Source organism: Lipophrys pholis (assembly GCF_963383615.2).
Source record: "Lipophrys pholis genome assembly, chromosome: 1".
Lineage (NCBI taxonomy): Eukaryota > Metazoa > Chordata > Actinopteri > Blenniiformes > Blenniidae > Lipophrys > Lipophrys pholis.
The window spans coordinates 5,659,033-5,671,135 of NC_137635.1; the positions used below are offsets into that span (position 1 = coordinate 5,659,033).

General features: G+C 43.3%; 1 protein-coding gene across 1 annotated transcript; it reads left to right on the forward strand.

Moving 5' to 3' along the window:
• Positions 1-108: 108 nt before the first annotated feature.
• On the forward strand, positions 109-10,660 carry dclre1a (DNA cross-link repair 1A (PSO2 homolog, S. cerevisiae)). Its single transcript, XM_080472493.1, has 9 exons — positions 109-731; positions 2,913-4,205; positions 4,293-4,426; positions 5,579-5,697; positions 6,067-6,210; positions 6,299-6,444; positions 7,592-7,746; positions 8,289-8,430; positions 10,280-10,660. The coding sequence occupies exons 1-9, from the start codon at positions 389-391 to the stop codon at positions 10,450-10,452; spliced, it is 2,649 nt and encodes an 882-aa protein (XP_080328619.1). The 5' UTR covers positions 109-388; the 3' UTR covers positions 10,453-10,660.
• The last annotated feature ends 1,443 nt before the right edge of the window (positions 10,661-12,103 follow it).

Here is a 12,103-nt window from a genome sequence, read left to right on the forward strand (position 1 = left end):
CTTGGAGATTAATTGAGTCTTTTGTGATTTTTATTTCGGCTAGAATTGTTGTCGAATAAAAGAGTTTAATAATTAGAAAAAGTGACGAATGTGTCGCTGCGTTTCTTCGTTGCAGTGTTGTATGTTGAGGCGGCAAGAAGTCCTGGCATGTCCATTCAGTCCAAAACGGTTCAATCACGGGAAAAAGCTCTTTTCGGACTAGATTTAGAATTAAAAAAAAAACAGTTATTATCGCTACCGCTACCCTGATAATATATTAACCCATCCGCAGTTGTCTACATTACTGTAACTTGTCTCATCGCCGCGGAATGTTACTAAACATCAGTGACTGTGTCATAACAACAAGAGGAGCAACAACAGGCTCGTTTTTATTTTGCCTCTGCTTCAGATGTCTCAACAGACCGACTCGGAAAACGACATATGGGAGTACAAACCTCTGGAGAAGAAAAAGAAGGGACGCCAAGCATCTGCATCCGTGACCAGGCGAAAGTGCACGAGCAGGAAGACTTCCAAGTCACTGGACGATCGTGGCAAAGCTGCAGAAAGTGGCTGCAGGGTTGAATCCTGCAGAGACTCGGACCCAAAGACAAGAGAAGATGGAACCACAGGCTCATCCTCATCCCCCGGGGATTTCTGTCCCGTCTGTCAGATGCCTTTCTTCATCCTGCTGGTCCAGTCCCAGCGATGGCACGTTTCTGAGTGTCTTGACTCCCCCAGGGACGAATGTACAGGTACAACCGTGTATTATTACCACCGCTTCAGCTATAATGTAATAAAACCTGGAATGTAATAACGGCTTGATAATGTAACAAACGTGTAATTAATATTTAAAAACGTTTAATATTACATTATGGTGCATGCAAAAATCCCCCCTCCCAATATTGTAATAATTGTATTACATCATATAATGTCACTGGTTTATGGTTTGGACTTGAACTGCTTCAACTTGAAGGAGACGTCTAAGGCCTGCAGGGTGGTGTCCAGAGTTCCACCATCTATGCTGGAAGACACATTCACCATGTCTAACCTTTGCATTAGTTGGACAAAATGTCCATCCATCATCTGCTTTATTGCTTTGATAACTCAGATCCCAGCTGATGATGATGGAGAAAGGCAGAGTTCACCCTGGATATATCACCACTCTGTCACAGGGCAAACACAGAAAGACAAAGGAACACACACTCACCTTAACACATTTTTGCAAGCCTGAGATTCAAACACGTGTTTCTGGATCATGGGAGAAAACTGGGGTAGAATTTGGACACCTGCTCAGAGAGAACATGCAAACGGAAGCATCTCCAAGTCCAAACAACACCAATACAACTGATACAATACAAGTGAGTATATAATAATTTAACATCCAGATATGGAATCCCACATGAGTTGTTCACACCTTGGGTTCTGAAACATGCAGCGCTGCAGCCACGTGTGGCTCCCTGAAGCTTCCACTAAATTAAACCTCAGTGAACATTTGATAATCTTCTTTTGATTTTATTTGCCCATCAGAGCCTTTTTCAAAATGACAAAATTACATCTTGGATTTAAAAAAAAACAACCTTAAAAATACTAAAAAAGCGAAATAGCTAAAATGACTAGAGTTTCTAAAAGAGGAATAAAGCTCCAAAATGAAAAAAATAAATAAATAAAATCAAGCAAAACTGCTTAGAAAAAAGATAAAATGGCTAAAATGTTCTTCTTTCTTGTGGTCATAAGCCTCTATAACTCCTCCCTGTAGATTATGTTTGCTGTGTTTTGGTTCATCCTTCCTACTTATATTAGTCATTGTTAAGTCTTTTACTCATTAGTATTTGAAATTACTTATTTAATTTTTATCCTCCCTTATTTAATATTCAACGTTCTTCCTATTTATTCTGTGTGGAGCAATGCTTAAAGGACATTCTCTCTGGGATCAATAAAGTATTTTGATTCAGTTCTATTCTATTGTAAATTTAAAAAAAAAAACATGTTTGAAAAATGCTAGACAAGAAAGATGAAACCGCAAAAATCAGGTATTCGGCTAAAAATGTAATAAATTGTTCACCATCCTAAATTGTGTTTGAAACTTCATAAACGTCCTCAAGGTCCAAAAAGCGCCACGACCTGCCTTCCCTAAAATGCAATTCCATAATATCTTATATTTTGTTGGGATTGTTCATGGATGGGGACATTTTGAAATAGCAGGTGAGCATTAATTAAATAAACCACAGTCAATATAAAAGAAAGACTCGTAGTTACAAGCCCCTTAGTTGTAAGTCGGGCTGAAAATCGATTTAATCAATTAATCCAATTTGTAGCTAAAAAAGGTTTTTATATTGCAAATTAGAGGCATTTTTTTGTAATTTTTCACATTCCGTTCTACCATTCCTTGTGAGTTTCCGTAGTTGCTGTTGCACTTTTGCTTAAAGCCTGAATTTGTTGAATGACGGAGCCTCATTTACTTTTTATTTTGTTTTTATGCATTTTAACTCTGAGGACGATCACAGCAATAAAGTTGCTCTTTTGACAATATATCTGATATCTACAGTCATTTCTAAGTACATTGAGAAAAAAAATCTAAAATGACCTGAAAACTCTCGTTGTAAGTGTTTAGTTTAGATACCAGACGAAGTAGCACATCGTGCCTTTTTGTGTTTCTCCTGCTATTTTGTTTTAGTTCGTCTCACACTGTACAGAACAGGTCATTGTAATAAAATGTTCTTTTTAAAAATTCTCTTTGGTTTGGGAAGGAAACCATGAAAGTAATGGATGTAAGAATCAATATTTTTGTGCAGAATGGGTCTTTTTGGAGGGGGGGGGGGGGGGGGGGGGGGGGGGGGGGATTGAGAGAATTGCACCTGAAAGTGGATTTAAACATGATCGGATCTCATTCTGATGAGTCGACTGATTGTGAATGTTTTCCTGTGTTCCTGCAGAATGTCCAGACGGCCTCCGGTGCTCCTCCACCATCCCAAATCATTACAAGAGGTTCAATCACACGCTCCTGGCACAAAGCCGAGCGCATGGTGAAGCACCAGCGGTCAGCGTGACCCAGCATGCTGAGGACGCCGGCCGTCGTCTCCCGGGACACGTGAACTCCGACTCGGACGGCTGCATTTCAGAAACCTTCCAGGATGCCACTCTCAATCTTCCTGCCTCATCTAGTCAGAGCATTGCCCCGGATCATTGTCACAGTGGAACGCCTCCAACTAAACTTCCAAACGGCCTTCTGTTACTTCGCTCCCCCGGCCCAGAGGATTTCAAGAAAAAGAAAGGCTGGCTTTCATCTCCACAGAGCCAAAAGTCAATTACTAGTTCCCAAGAAAGTAAAAAGGAACTTTTAACCCCCCCTGTCAAGGAAGAAAGAGGACAGACTTGGGAAAGTTTACCCAAAACTGAAAACCTTCCTGAAGATGATGAGGCAATATCCTACTCTCCTCTGTCTGATCTCCCGGCAGAGGCGGAACTCATTAACGCTGAGTGTAGGAAAGCCCTTTTTAACAACGGTGTGGTTGAAAACAAGGACGAAAACTCAATGACTTTGTTCAGCGACGGCTTTTCAAGTGACGACGAACTCTTTGCCGAATACGTAGAAAATAATTTGGGAGAAAAAAAGGAGCGGCCGTCCCCAAACACCCAGCTGGCTTCAGTTTCCTCGTCAGCGCCCGGTAATCAGGCAGCAGCCTCCACAGCCGCGGCAAACAGAGCCGGAGGAGAAACACTCGGCAAAACAAGTGTTGGGTCGCCGCAGAGTATTGTTTTAGAGCGCCTCAGAGACAACTTGAACACCAGCAGTATTCAACCAGAGCGCCAGTGTGCAACTCCTGCAGTGCTTCCCTCTACCAGCACACAAGCTCAAAGCATGCCGCCTCACAAGGCGGCGGCGGCGGCGGCGGGACTCAGACAGACGGACATCGGGGTGTTTTTCGGCCTCAAGCCGCTCAAGGAGAAGGAGAAGGAGGCTGCGGCGGGACCAAAGGAACAAAATGCCGCCGTCTCTCCGGCAGTTGGCGAAAGCTCCGGCCGGAAAAGGCCGAGGGGGGAATGGCAGAGGAAGCCTCGGGCTGACAGAACCGCCATGGACGCTGCTAATAACGGCGATTCGGTGGACGTCCCGGGCAAAGCGGCGAGAGGTGGCGGCAGAGGGTGGAGGAGAGGGCGCTGGAGCCGAACCAACGCCGATGGAGAAGTGCAGTCGCCACGCTGCCCCTTCTATAAGAAGATTCCAGGTTTGTGAACGAGTTTGAGACGCGTGTTGCTTAAATTCAAAGGTCAGTCGTCTCGTGATTCAACTCCAAATGTCAAATCTCGCTCAGGAACAAAGTTTGCCATCGATGCCTTCCGGTACGGCGAGATCGAGGGCATCACTGGCTACTTCCTCACACATTTCCACTCCGATCATTATGGAGGGTTGACCAGGAGCGCCACGTTCCCAATCTACTGCAACAGAGTGAGTAAAACTTCGTAGTGTCAGCATTTTGAAGCTGTACTGTTGAATTTCAAACACAAATGTCACAATCTACATTCAATCCACATTCCTCTGAATACCGCAGGTAGTGTGTCTGCTATGTTGTAAGTAAATTAAGTTTCCCTTCAAAGGCTTGTCACTGCTTCACTGCCATCAAAAAGGTCGACATGTTTGGAAGCCTTACAAACTTTTCCTCCCTGGAAAATCTCAATCCAATTAATTTGCGTCACATTAAAATGCTTCCTGGTTGCTCTTTTTCGCACAATTCAGAAACGAGCCACCTGATCCATTTCGTTATCTCTCTGCGCCGCATTGAGTCTCTAATGGAAAAAAATAAAACGGCTTGTTATGAATACCAATTCCCCAATTGCTGTGATCACGTTGGCGTTAATGAGAATTTGAAGACCTGTCTTTTTTTTTTTTTTTTAAACAGTCCGACTTTAAAAAAAAAAAAAAAAAAGACCTGCTCTGCAAGAACATTAAGTTTTTTTTGTTTGTGTAAATGTTGCACCAATTGAAGTGTGTAAATTGAGAATAAATGGACTCGAGTGTGCATCCTAATAGGTGTTCAGTTCATGTGTGCACTCTTATAATTAGCTGGACTATTCCTTTTTGAAATGAGTCGGAGTAGAATGTTCCTTTCATTGGGATTAAATTAATAATACTTTTATTTTGTAGGTTACCTAAATTAGAAGAAAAAATTGCAAATTGTAGTGCATTGGTAGTGGTGGGGTGTACTCTGATTTTCTCCCACAGTCCAAAAACATGCCATTACGTGTAGTAAGCAGCTAAAATACAAAGATAAAAGCCTTTTAAGTCAGAGAATTGATCAAACTTGATAAGTGTTTTCTAGATGAATAAATTGGTGATGGTTGGTTCTTTTGGTTTTCTGGTGACTCCCTGCCCGTGTGTTTTCTGTATTAACAATTGACATCATACAGGAGGAAGAAAACGGCGAGGGAAACAAAGGTTAAGTCTCGTTTTTGACCGAAATGACGCTGAACTAGTCGTTCCACGGCAGTGCCAGCGTTTCTCATCGGAGCAATTGTGCGTGCTTTTATTTGTTGACGCGATTGAGCCGGGTCGTTGTTCACTGCTTCTCCGCTCCCGATTAATGGAACGCCTCGTCTTCAGATCACAGGTAACCTGGTGAAGAGCAAACTGAAGGTGGCGGAGCAGTACGTCCACATCCTGCCCATGAACGCCGAGGTCACTGTGGACGGAGTCAAGGTCGTCCTTCTGGACGCCAACCAGTGAGTCGCTCCCGGCGGGTTTGTGTGTGGAAGGAAATAAAGAAAAACAAATGAACGAGCCACTTATTTTGTTGAGACTTTGCAAAGATAGAATCTACAATAACAAGTTTCGACTTATTAATGGGAGAGAAAAAACGGAAATAGTGTTACATAAAGTAACTATAACTTAAAGAAACAGAAACCTTTATAAAATCTACATCAAACTTTTAAGAGCCTCCACCCTCAAGACGCCAAACAGAAACTCACTCGGCGCTTGTTGAATCCTACCTGCTGCACTAAATATTTGAACTTATTCTTGAAAGCCATTGAGAGAATTCAGACGATCCCCACGTCCTCGGCTTCACCTCTTGTCGTCTCGTCTGCTTTCAGTTGTCCGGGCGCCGCCATGCTGCTGTTCTTCCTGCCCGACGGACAGACGGTCCTTCACACCGGCGACTTCCGGGCCGACCCCTCCATGGAGGCCTACCCCGAGCTGCTGGGCTGCCGGGTGCAAACGCTCTACCTGGACACCACGTACGCAGCTCCATTCTCGATCACGCGATTCCTGGAGACAAACCAGATTAACATGAATCTATTCATTTGCGCTGCGCTACACCAACAGATACTGCAGTCCAGAGTACAGCTTCCCAAATCAGCAAGAGGCCATCAGCTTCGCGGCGAGCGCGGCCTTCGAATCGGTGACGCTCAACGCGCGTACGCTGGTGGTGTGTGGCTCCTACTCGGTGGGAAAGGAGAAGGTCTTTCTGGGTACGTGTGGGGGAGGGCGGTGGGTTCACACTCAAGATACTTGCACCTCAAATGAGACTTAATACTTGGTACTGTCACCCAACTGTCAAGTGTTGTCTTTGAAAACGGACATCTTAAGACAACATACGGTCACAGCTGAAATGGCTGCCAAAAAGAGGAAGATGGTTCAGTCCAATTCAACAGAATGTGAGACGTGGAAATTGCTAACTTAAAACGTCCCCGGCTTTTTTTAGTTCAGAGCGTAGAGGACAGGTAAAACATTTTAAACACTCTTAGTTAAAGTACCTCTCCTTCAGGCATCTCTACAAAACTGGATCTTCAAGAAAGCAATTTAAATTAAATCAAACTAAAATGGTCAGTGTTGAGGCTCAACATGCTGGGGGAGAGCTGGTGCTTCGACGCGTCTTTTAAAATAAATGAAGTTGCTCTCGGTGATGATTGATCACATTGTATAGCTGCTGCCGCCGTCGGTGTGCGTCATTATGGCCGATCACATGAAGCACGTTTGACTGCTAAACCAGTCGAATGTTTAACATTACATATGTTGTATGTAAAGTCCATTTACCTTTTTAACCTTTCACAACGACAATCACCAGATTTGCACATTGTTAAAACATCGGCGCGGTGCGTTCCTGAATTTATCAGCTGTAATGAAGCAACTAAAGATATCGAACATGATTTTATCAAAGCCCGTCACTGACCAAGTCGCTGCCAATTGAAAAGTGAAAGTTTCTGTGCTCTTGTATCCCCGGCTCACCTCGCCTCCCTCTGAAAGGTCGTCTGATAGTGTGTCTTTATGGAGAAGTGAACCAGGGCGGCTCGGGGAGCCTGAGGTTTAACCCAATTCACAGATTGAGTGTTGTCCTCACCAAGAGGCACACGGTCCTCAAGTGACGCACAAGATTTGCTCCATTTTACCCAGAAAGTACACGGCGTACATCGGCCCCGTTTCAACAAGCTGTGCATTTGTTGTCCTGATATAATGTTGTTGTTGTTTTTTTTACATTGAGAGCACTTTATTAGGCATTAAAAATAATGCAGTGGGTTCGGGTCCCTCTTTGCTTATTAACCCTTCAGTGGCTTGTTGTACAGAATGTTCCAGTGGAGATGATGCACAATAAACCGGTTTATTTTCCTCCATCTGTAGCCCTGGCCGAGGTCCTGGGGTCCAAGGTGTGCCTGTCGAGGGACAAATACAACACCATGTGCTGCCTGGAGTCGGATCGAATCAAGGAGCGCATCACCACAGACTGGAAAGCGGCGCAGGTCCACGTGCTTCCCATGATGCAGCTCACCTTCAGCGTAGGTTTTCACTCGCTTGGTGGTTTGAATTTTCCTCTGGCTCCACTGTAATCACGTCGGCAATCGGAGACGGGACAGTCGTATTTCCTCGTGCCGCATGTTTCTAGTGTACTCCCAACGAGCAGCGTCGACGAGAACCGGGTTTAGAATAACTTCAGCGCTCATCGTCATGAGAAAAATCTCACTGTGGCTTGAGAAGAGACGTCTTAAAAACTCCCGTCTGTGTGACCACAGATAAGTCGGTATAATTCACGCTCCGTTTGGCACAGAAAGGCGTGCGTGCGTGTGTGTGTGTGTGTGTGTGTGTGTCTCATATAAGCACTGACGTCTGCAGTTTAAGCAAGAAGAGCTGTTACAGTAATAATGAGGGACAAAACCCTGATTATATTCGTGAGACTGAGAAGTGCAGAGAGAAAAAAGGAAATTGAACTGTGGTTTAGTTCAAACACCAAATGTGGCAAATCTTTTCATCTCACTTTCTTTCCTTTACTCTCAAATATCTATTTTAGTTTTTCTTCTCTGTGTGTTCTTCCTCTGTGCAGAAGCTGCAGGATCACCTGGCTCGCTTTTCCCAGCAGTACGATCAGCTGGTGGCCTTCAAGCCCACCGGCTGGACCTTCAGCCAGCAGGTGGAATCGGTGGAGGACATTCAGCCTCAGATCAGCGGCAACATCTCCATCTACGGTGCGCACACATCATTTACCGGACTTTTCAGAAGCAGGAATTTAGATTGTTGCTGAAAGGAGAGCCGGAGCAAAACGCAAATTTTTCCGAATTTGACAGAAATGTGCAGTAATGGGATCTTCTAACTCCTAAACATAAACAAAGATCAGTCTCTTTCTTTGCCCAGGACTTCATGAACGCTCACGTTGTTGAAATTGGCCTACAGCGCCATCTTTTGGTAGTTCGGCGGACAAAGTAGAAGGTTCCTCAAACACTACTTCTAATCCGGATAATGAGTTCAGCTCTTTGCCTTCGTGACTCAAATGTTTGTAGAATCAGATCATAGTAGAGATTCTCCCTTAACATTTTATATTTTTGGAAATACAGTAAACATTACAACTGGCAAGATGTTAATATTGTACTAATTCTCCATAAAAATTAAACATGAGCGGGTAAATTTAAAATATTAAATTTTTTTTAGTATTGTACCTCTTTGCAAAAACAAGATTAAAATAAATCTTAAAGTACAAGAAGTCATTGGAGAAAGACGAGCACAATATGATTTATTTTAAAAATATTAAATGGCTTCTCAAAACACCGGCAGTTGAAAATCAGAGTTTAATTGTGTTATTCTGTATTTTTACTGCTGCGGGTGTTTTGTTGATTTACTGGAGTGTCGTCATCTTCATCTCTCTCACACACACACACACACACACACACACACACACACACACACACAACTGAAGTGGGTCGTGAATTGATTTGCAGAATTGGCCGGTTTTTTTACCCCCTTCCTGTCTCCAGTTTCATTTTGGGAATAGACCCGTCAACTGCGGCAGCCATCTGGCTCGTAACCTTCAATCACCGGCTCTGGCCTTTTTGCAAAACTCACTCGTATAATTACTTCTTCCTTCTCAGTAACCGTGTTGCTCAGGTGGAAGCCAATCCCACTCTTGCTCGCTCTCTCGCTCTCTTGCTCTCTCACTCTCTGACCTCCTGCCATATGCTACCACTAATATTACTCCCTGCATGTGGGAGGACTGACCCTGAACTTCAAGATCTGTTTAAAGCCGAGGCGCTGATCAGACTTGTAGAGGGGTAAAGCAAGGACATTAAAATTAAAGCTAAAACAAACGCAGCCCTCGTTTTGTTGTGGAGGGAAACAGTCTGAGCCAGTGGGTCACTTCAATAAGCATCTGCCACGTCTGTAAGGCTCATCTGAATGATTTTTTTTTTTTTTTTTGTCATACTTGTAGACGTGGAAGACATAGTTCTTGTTTTCCTGAAGCAGGGACTTTGTAAGGAATCTATTGCAGGAAATGAGCAGATGGGGAAGTGGAAATGTCTCCAAAGTCCTTCGACTTCAGCTCTTCAGCACTGCTGGCTTCCTTCCCCGCAGGACTTGGCTTCTTGATAAAAAGGAAGCTTGAGATAATTGCAGCTTACGCACTCCTGCTGTGTGGAGAGAAGGAAAAAAAAACAACACTGAGTGATGTTCAGGCTTTCAAAGAGTTTTCATCATGATTTCTTCAGCTGGTTGGGATCTCACTGTGGAAGAATCGCCACTGCGAGGAAACGTTTTGTGTCGGGATGCAGGAGAATGTCATTTTTAATTTCTCATCTATGGAGCCACAACGTGGCAGCCGTACCGGGGTTTGTTTTTGACGTGACACGCCTTTTATTGCAGGTTGTATTTGATGTGAGCAGATGATTTCCCGCCGCTCGGCTCTCCACGATGGTTCAGAATGGGCTGTTGCCTTTTCAAAAAATATAGTTCAGCATTAGTTTCAACAACTTTTCCAAATGGTAAATGTTTCAGTTTTTCCAGTTGTGGACCGGTAAATGTGTATACGTCCCGTCTGTCCAACAGGAGTCCCGTACAGCGAGCACAGCAGCTTTGCGGAGTTGAAGCGGTTCGTCCGGTGGCTGAAGCCCCTGAAGATCATCCCCACGGTGAACGTGGGCAGCTGGACCAGCAGGAAGGCCATGGAGAAGTGTTTCTGCGAGTGGCTCGGCCAGACCAAAGCTCCAGCTCAACACTAAACGTCTCAGGAATGTGGTGACTCAACCTGCTATTACAGTAATGAGGGCGCATTAATTGCCTTTTAATTAATATATATACAATATAGAGGATTTAACCTTCTGTAGAAGATGATTTTGTATTTGTCCCAGAATGTAAGTGTCTCTCTGTTCTCACCTCAGTGTTTTGTTTATTTTTTTCAATTTGAAGAAATAAATGATTTTAACGTTGACATTCCTCACAATGTTTTTTCTAAAACGGCCAAATGCAAATACACATATCAAGCTTTATGCACATAAAAATGTACGGGGGGGGGGGAAATAATGATAATAATCCACCTTTTAATAATACGCACTTGGTTTGAGGTGTGCTGTGAGGCGTTTTTCAGGAGTTTATCTTCAGTGCAGCAGCCCTGAACATCAGACTCTGTTAAACTGGTTCCTCAGAGTCTCGGCATGACGTTTGCTGGCAGGCCGGAGCGTTTCAAGTCTGAGCTCCGTGTAAAGTGAGGAAACCTTCAGGAAATGTCACTCTACCATACAGTGGTACATATATCGCACATAATTTTTGCAGGAGGTTGTTGGGGAATATATGTTTTAATCACATATGAGGATTTTTTCTTTAATGGATTTGTAAATGTTTTTTTAATGCGTTGCCCTGGAAATTGCTTTTTGAGAACCCCTGGGCAGTTCATTACCCCCTGCACCTCACTCTTATGTAATTTTACTTTTTTTTTTTTTTCAGTGATTTATGCATTAAAACGCTTATCGTCTACTTTTCCTGGAGAAAAATATTCTTTTGCTTAGGCAGGAGTGGTGTTTAATAAGACGATGTATTTGTGTGAAATCCATTCATTTACTCTCAACCAGCGAAGGAAACCAGAACATCCACAGACGACATTCGTACCACGCTCAGGGAGAACATGCAAGACCCAGAGGAGAAATGTACCTGTGGACATTGAGGGGTGTTACGCGTTATTAAAAAAACAAGCTGGAGTCGTTTCGCTCTGCGACCGGCGGTGAAACTCCAAATGTGTCGACGGTGCCACAAGATTTGAAAAGGGAAAACTGGAAATCTCGGTTCTGGCAGCCTGCTGAGAACAAAGCTGCCTCTTTCAACGCTTGCCAACAAACCTTAACCCTTTCTTCTTTTACCCACATAAACACTTCTATCTTTAGACTCTTTGTTTGTCTTTCATAGCGACCCTCCATTCATGAAAGATTTTCCTTCAGGAATATTTTTCTTTCGATTCTAGTGTCGCAATGCAAAGCGGCTGTTTCCTTGCTTGTACGTGTTGATATGAAAAGAGTGAAGCACTCATTGAGGATCAATTCAGTTTAACTTTAAGATTAATGGAAATGAACACGGCATGCATGTCAAATCACTGAGCAAGAGATTTGGTTTTGTAAAAACTCCCAGCAAGTTTAAAACGATGGAAAAGACCTGAAAACTGCAATTTCACTGTTACTGGACAACCTTTTTTTAACTTGTATAGAAATGAATGGACGCTAGTTCTGTGATAATGGCCTCATTTACTCTACTGCCTTTTTTCATTTTCCGTTTTTTTTTTTTAAACTTTAATTCACATTTTTTAGCAAATATCCTTTTTTTGTTAGCAAATCAAGCTTATTTGTATGTATATGTAATTATATGCCGTTTTTAATCTCTTTGTTT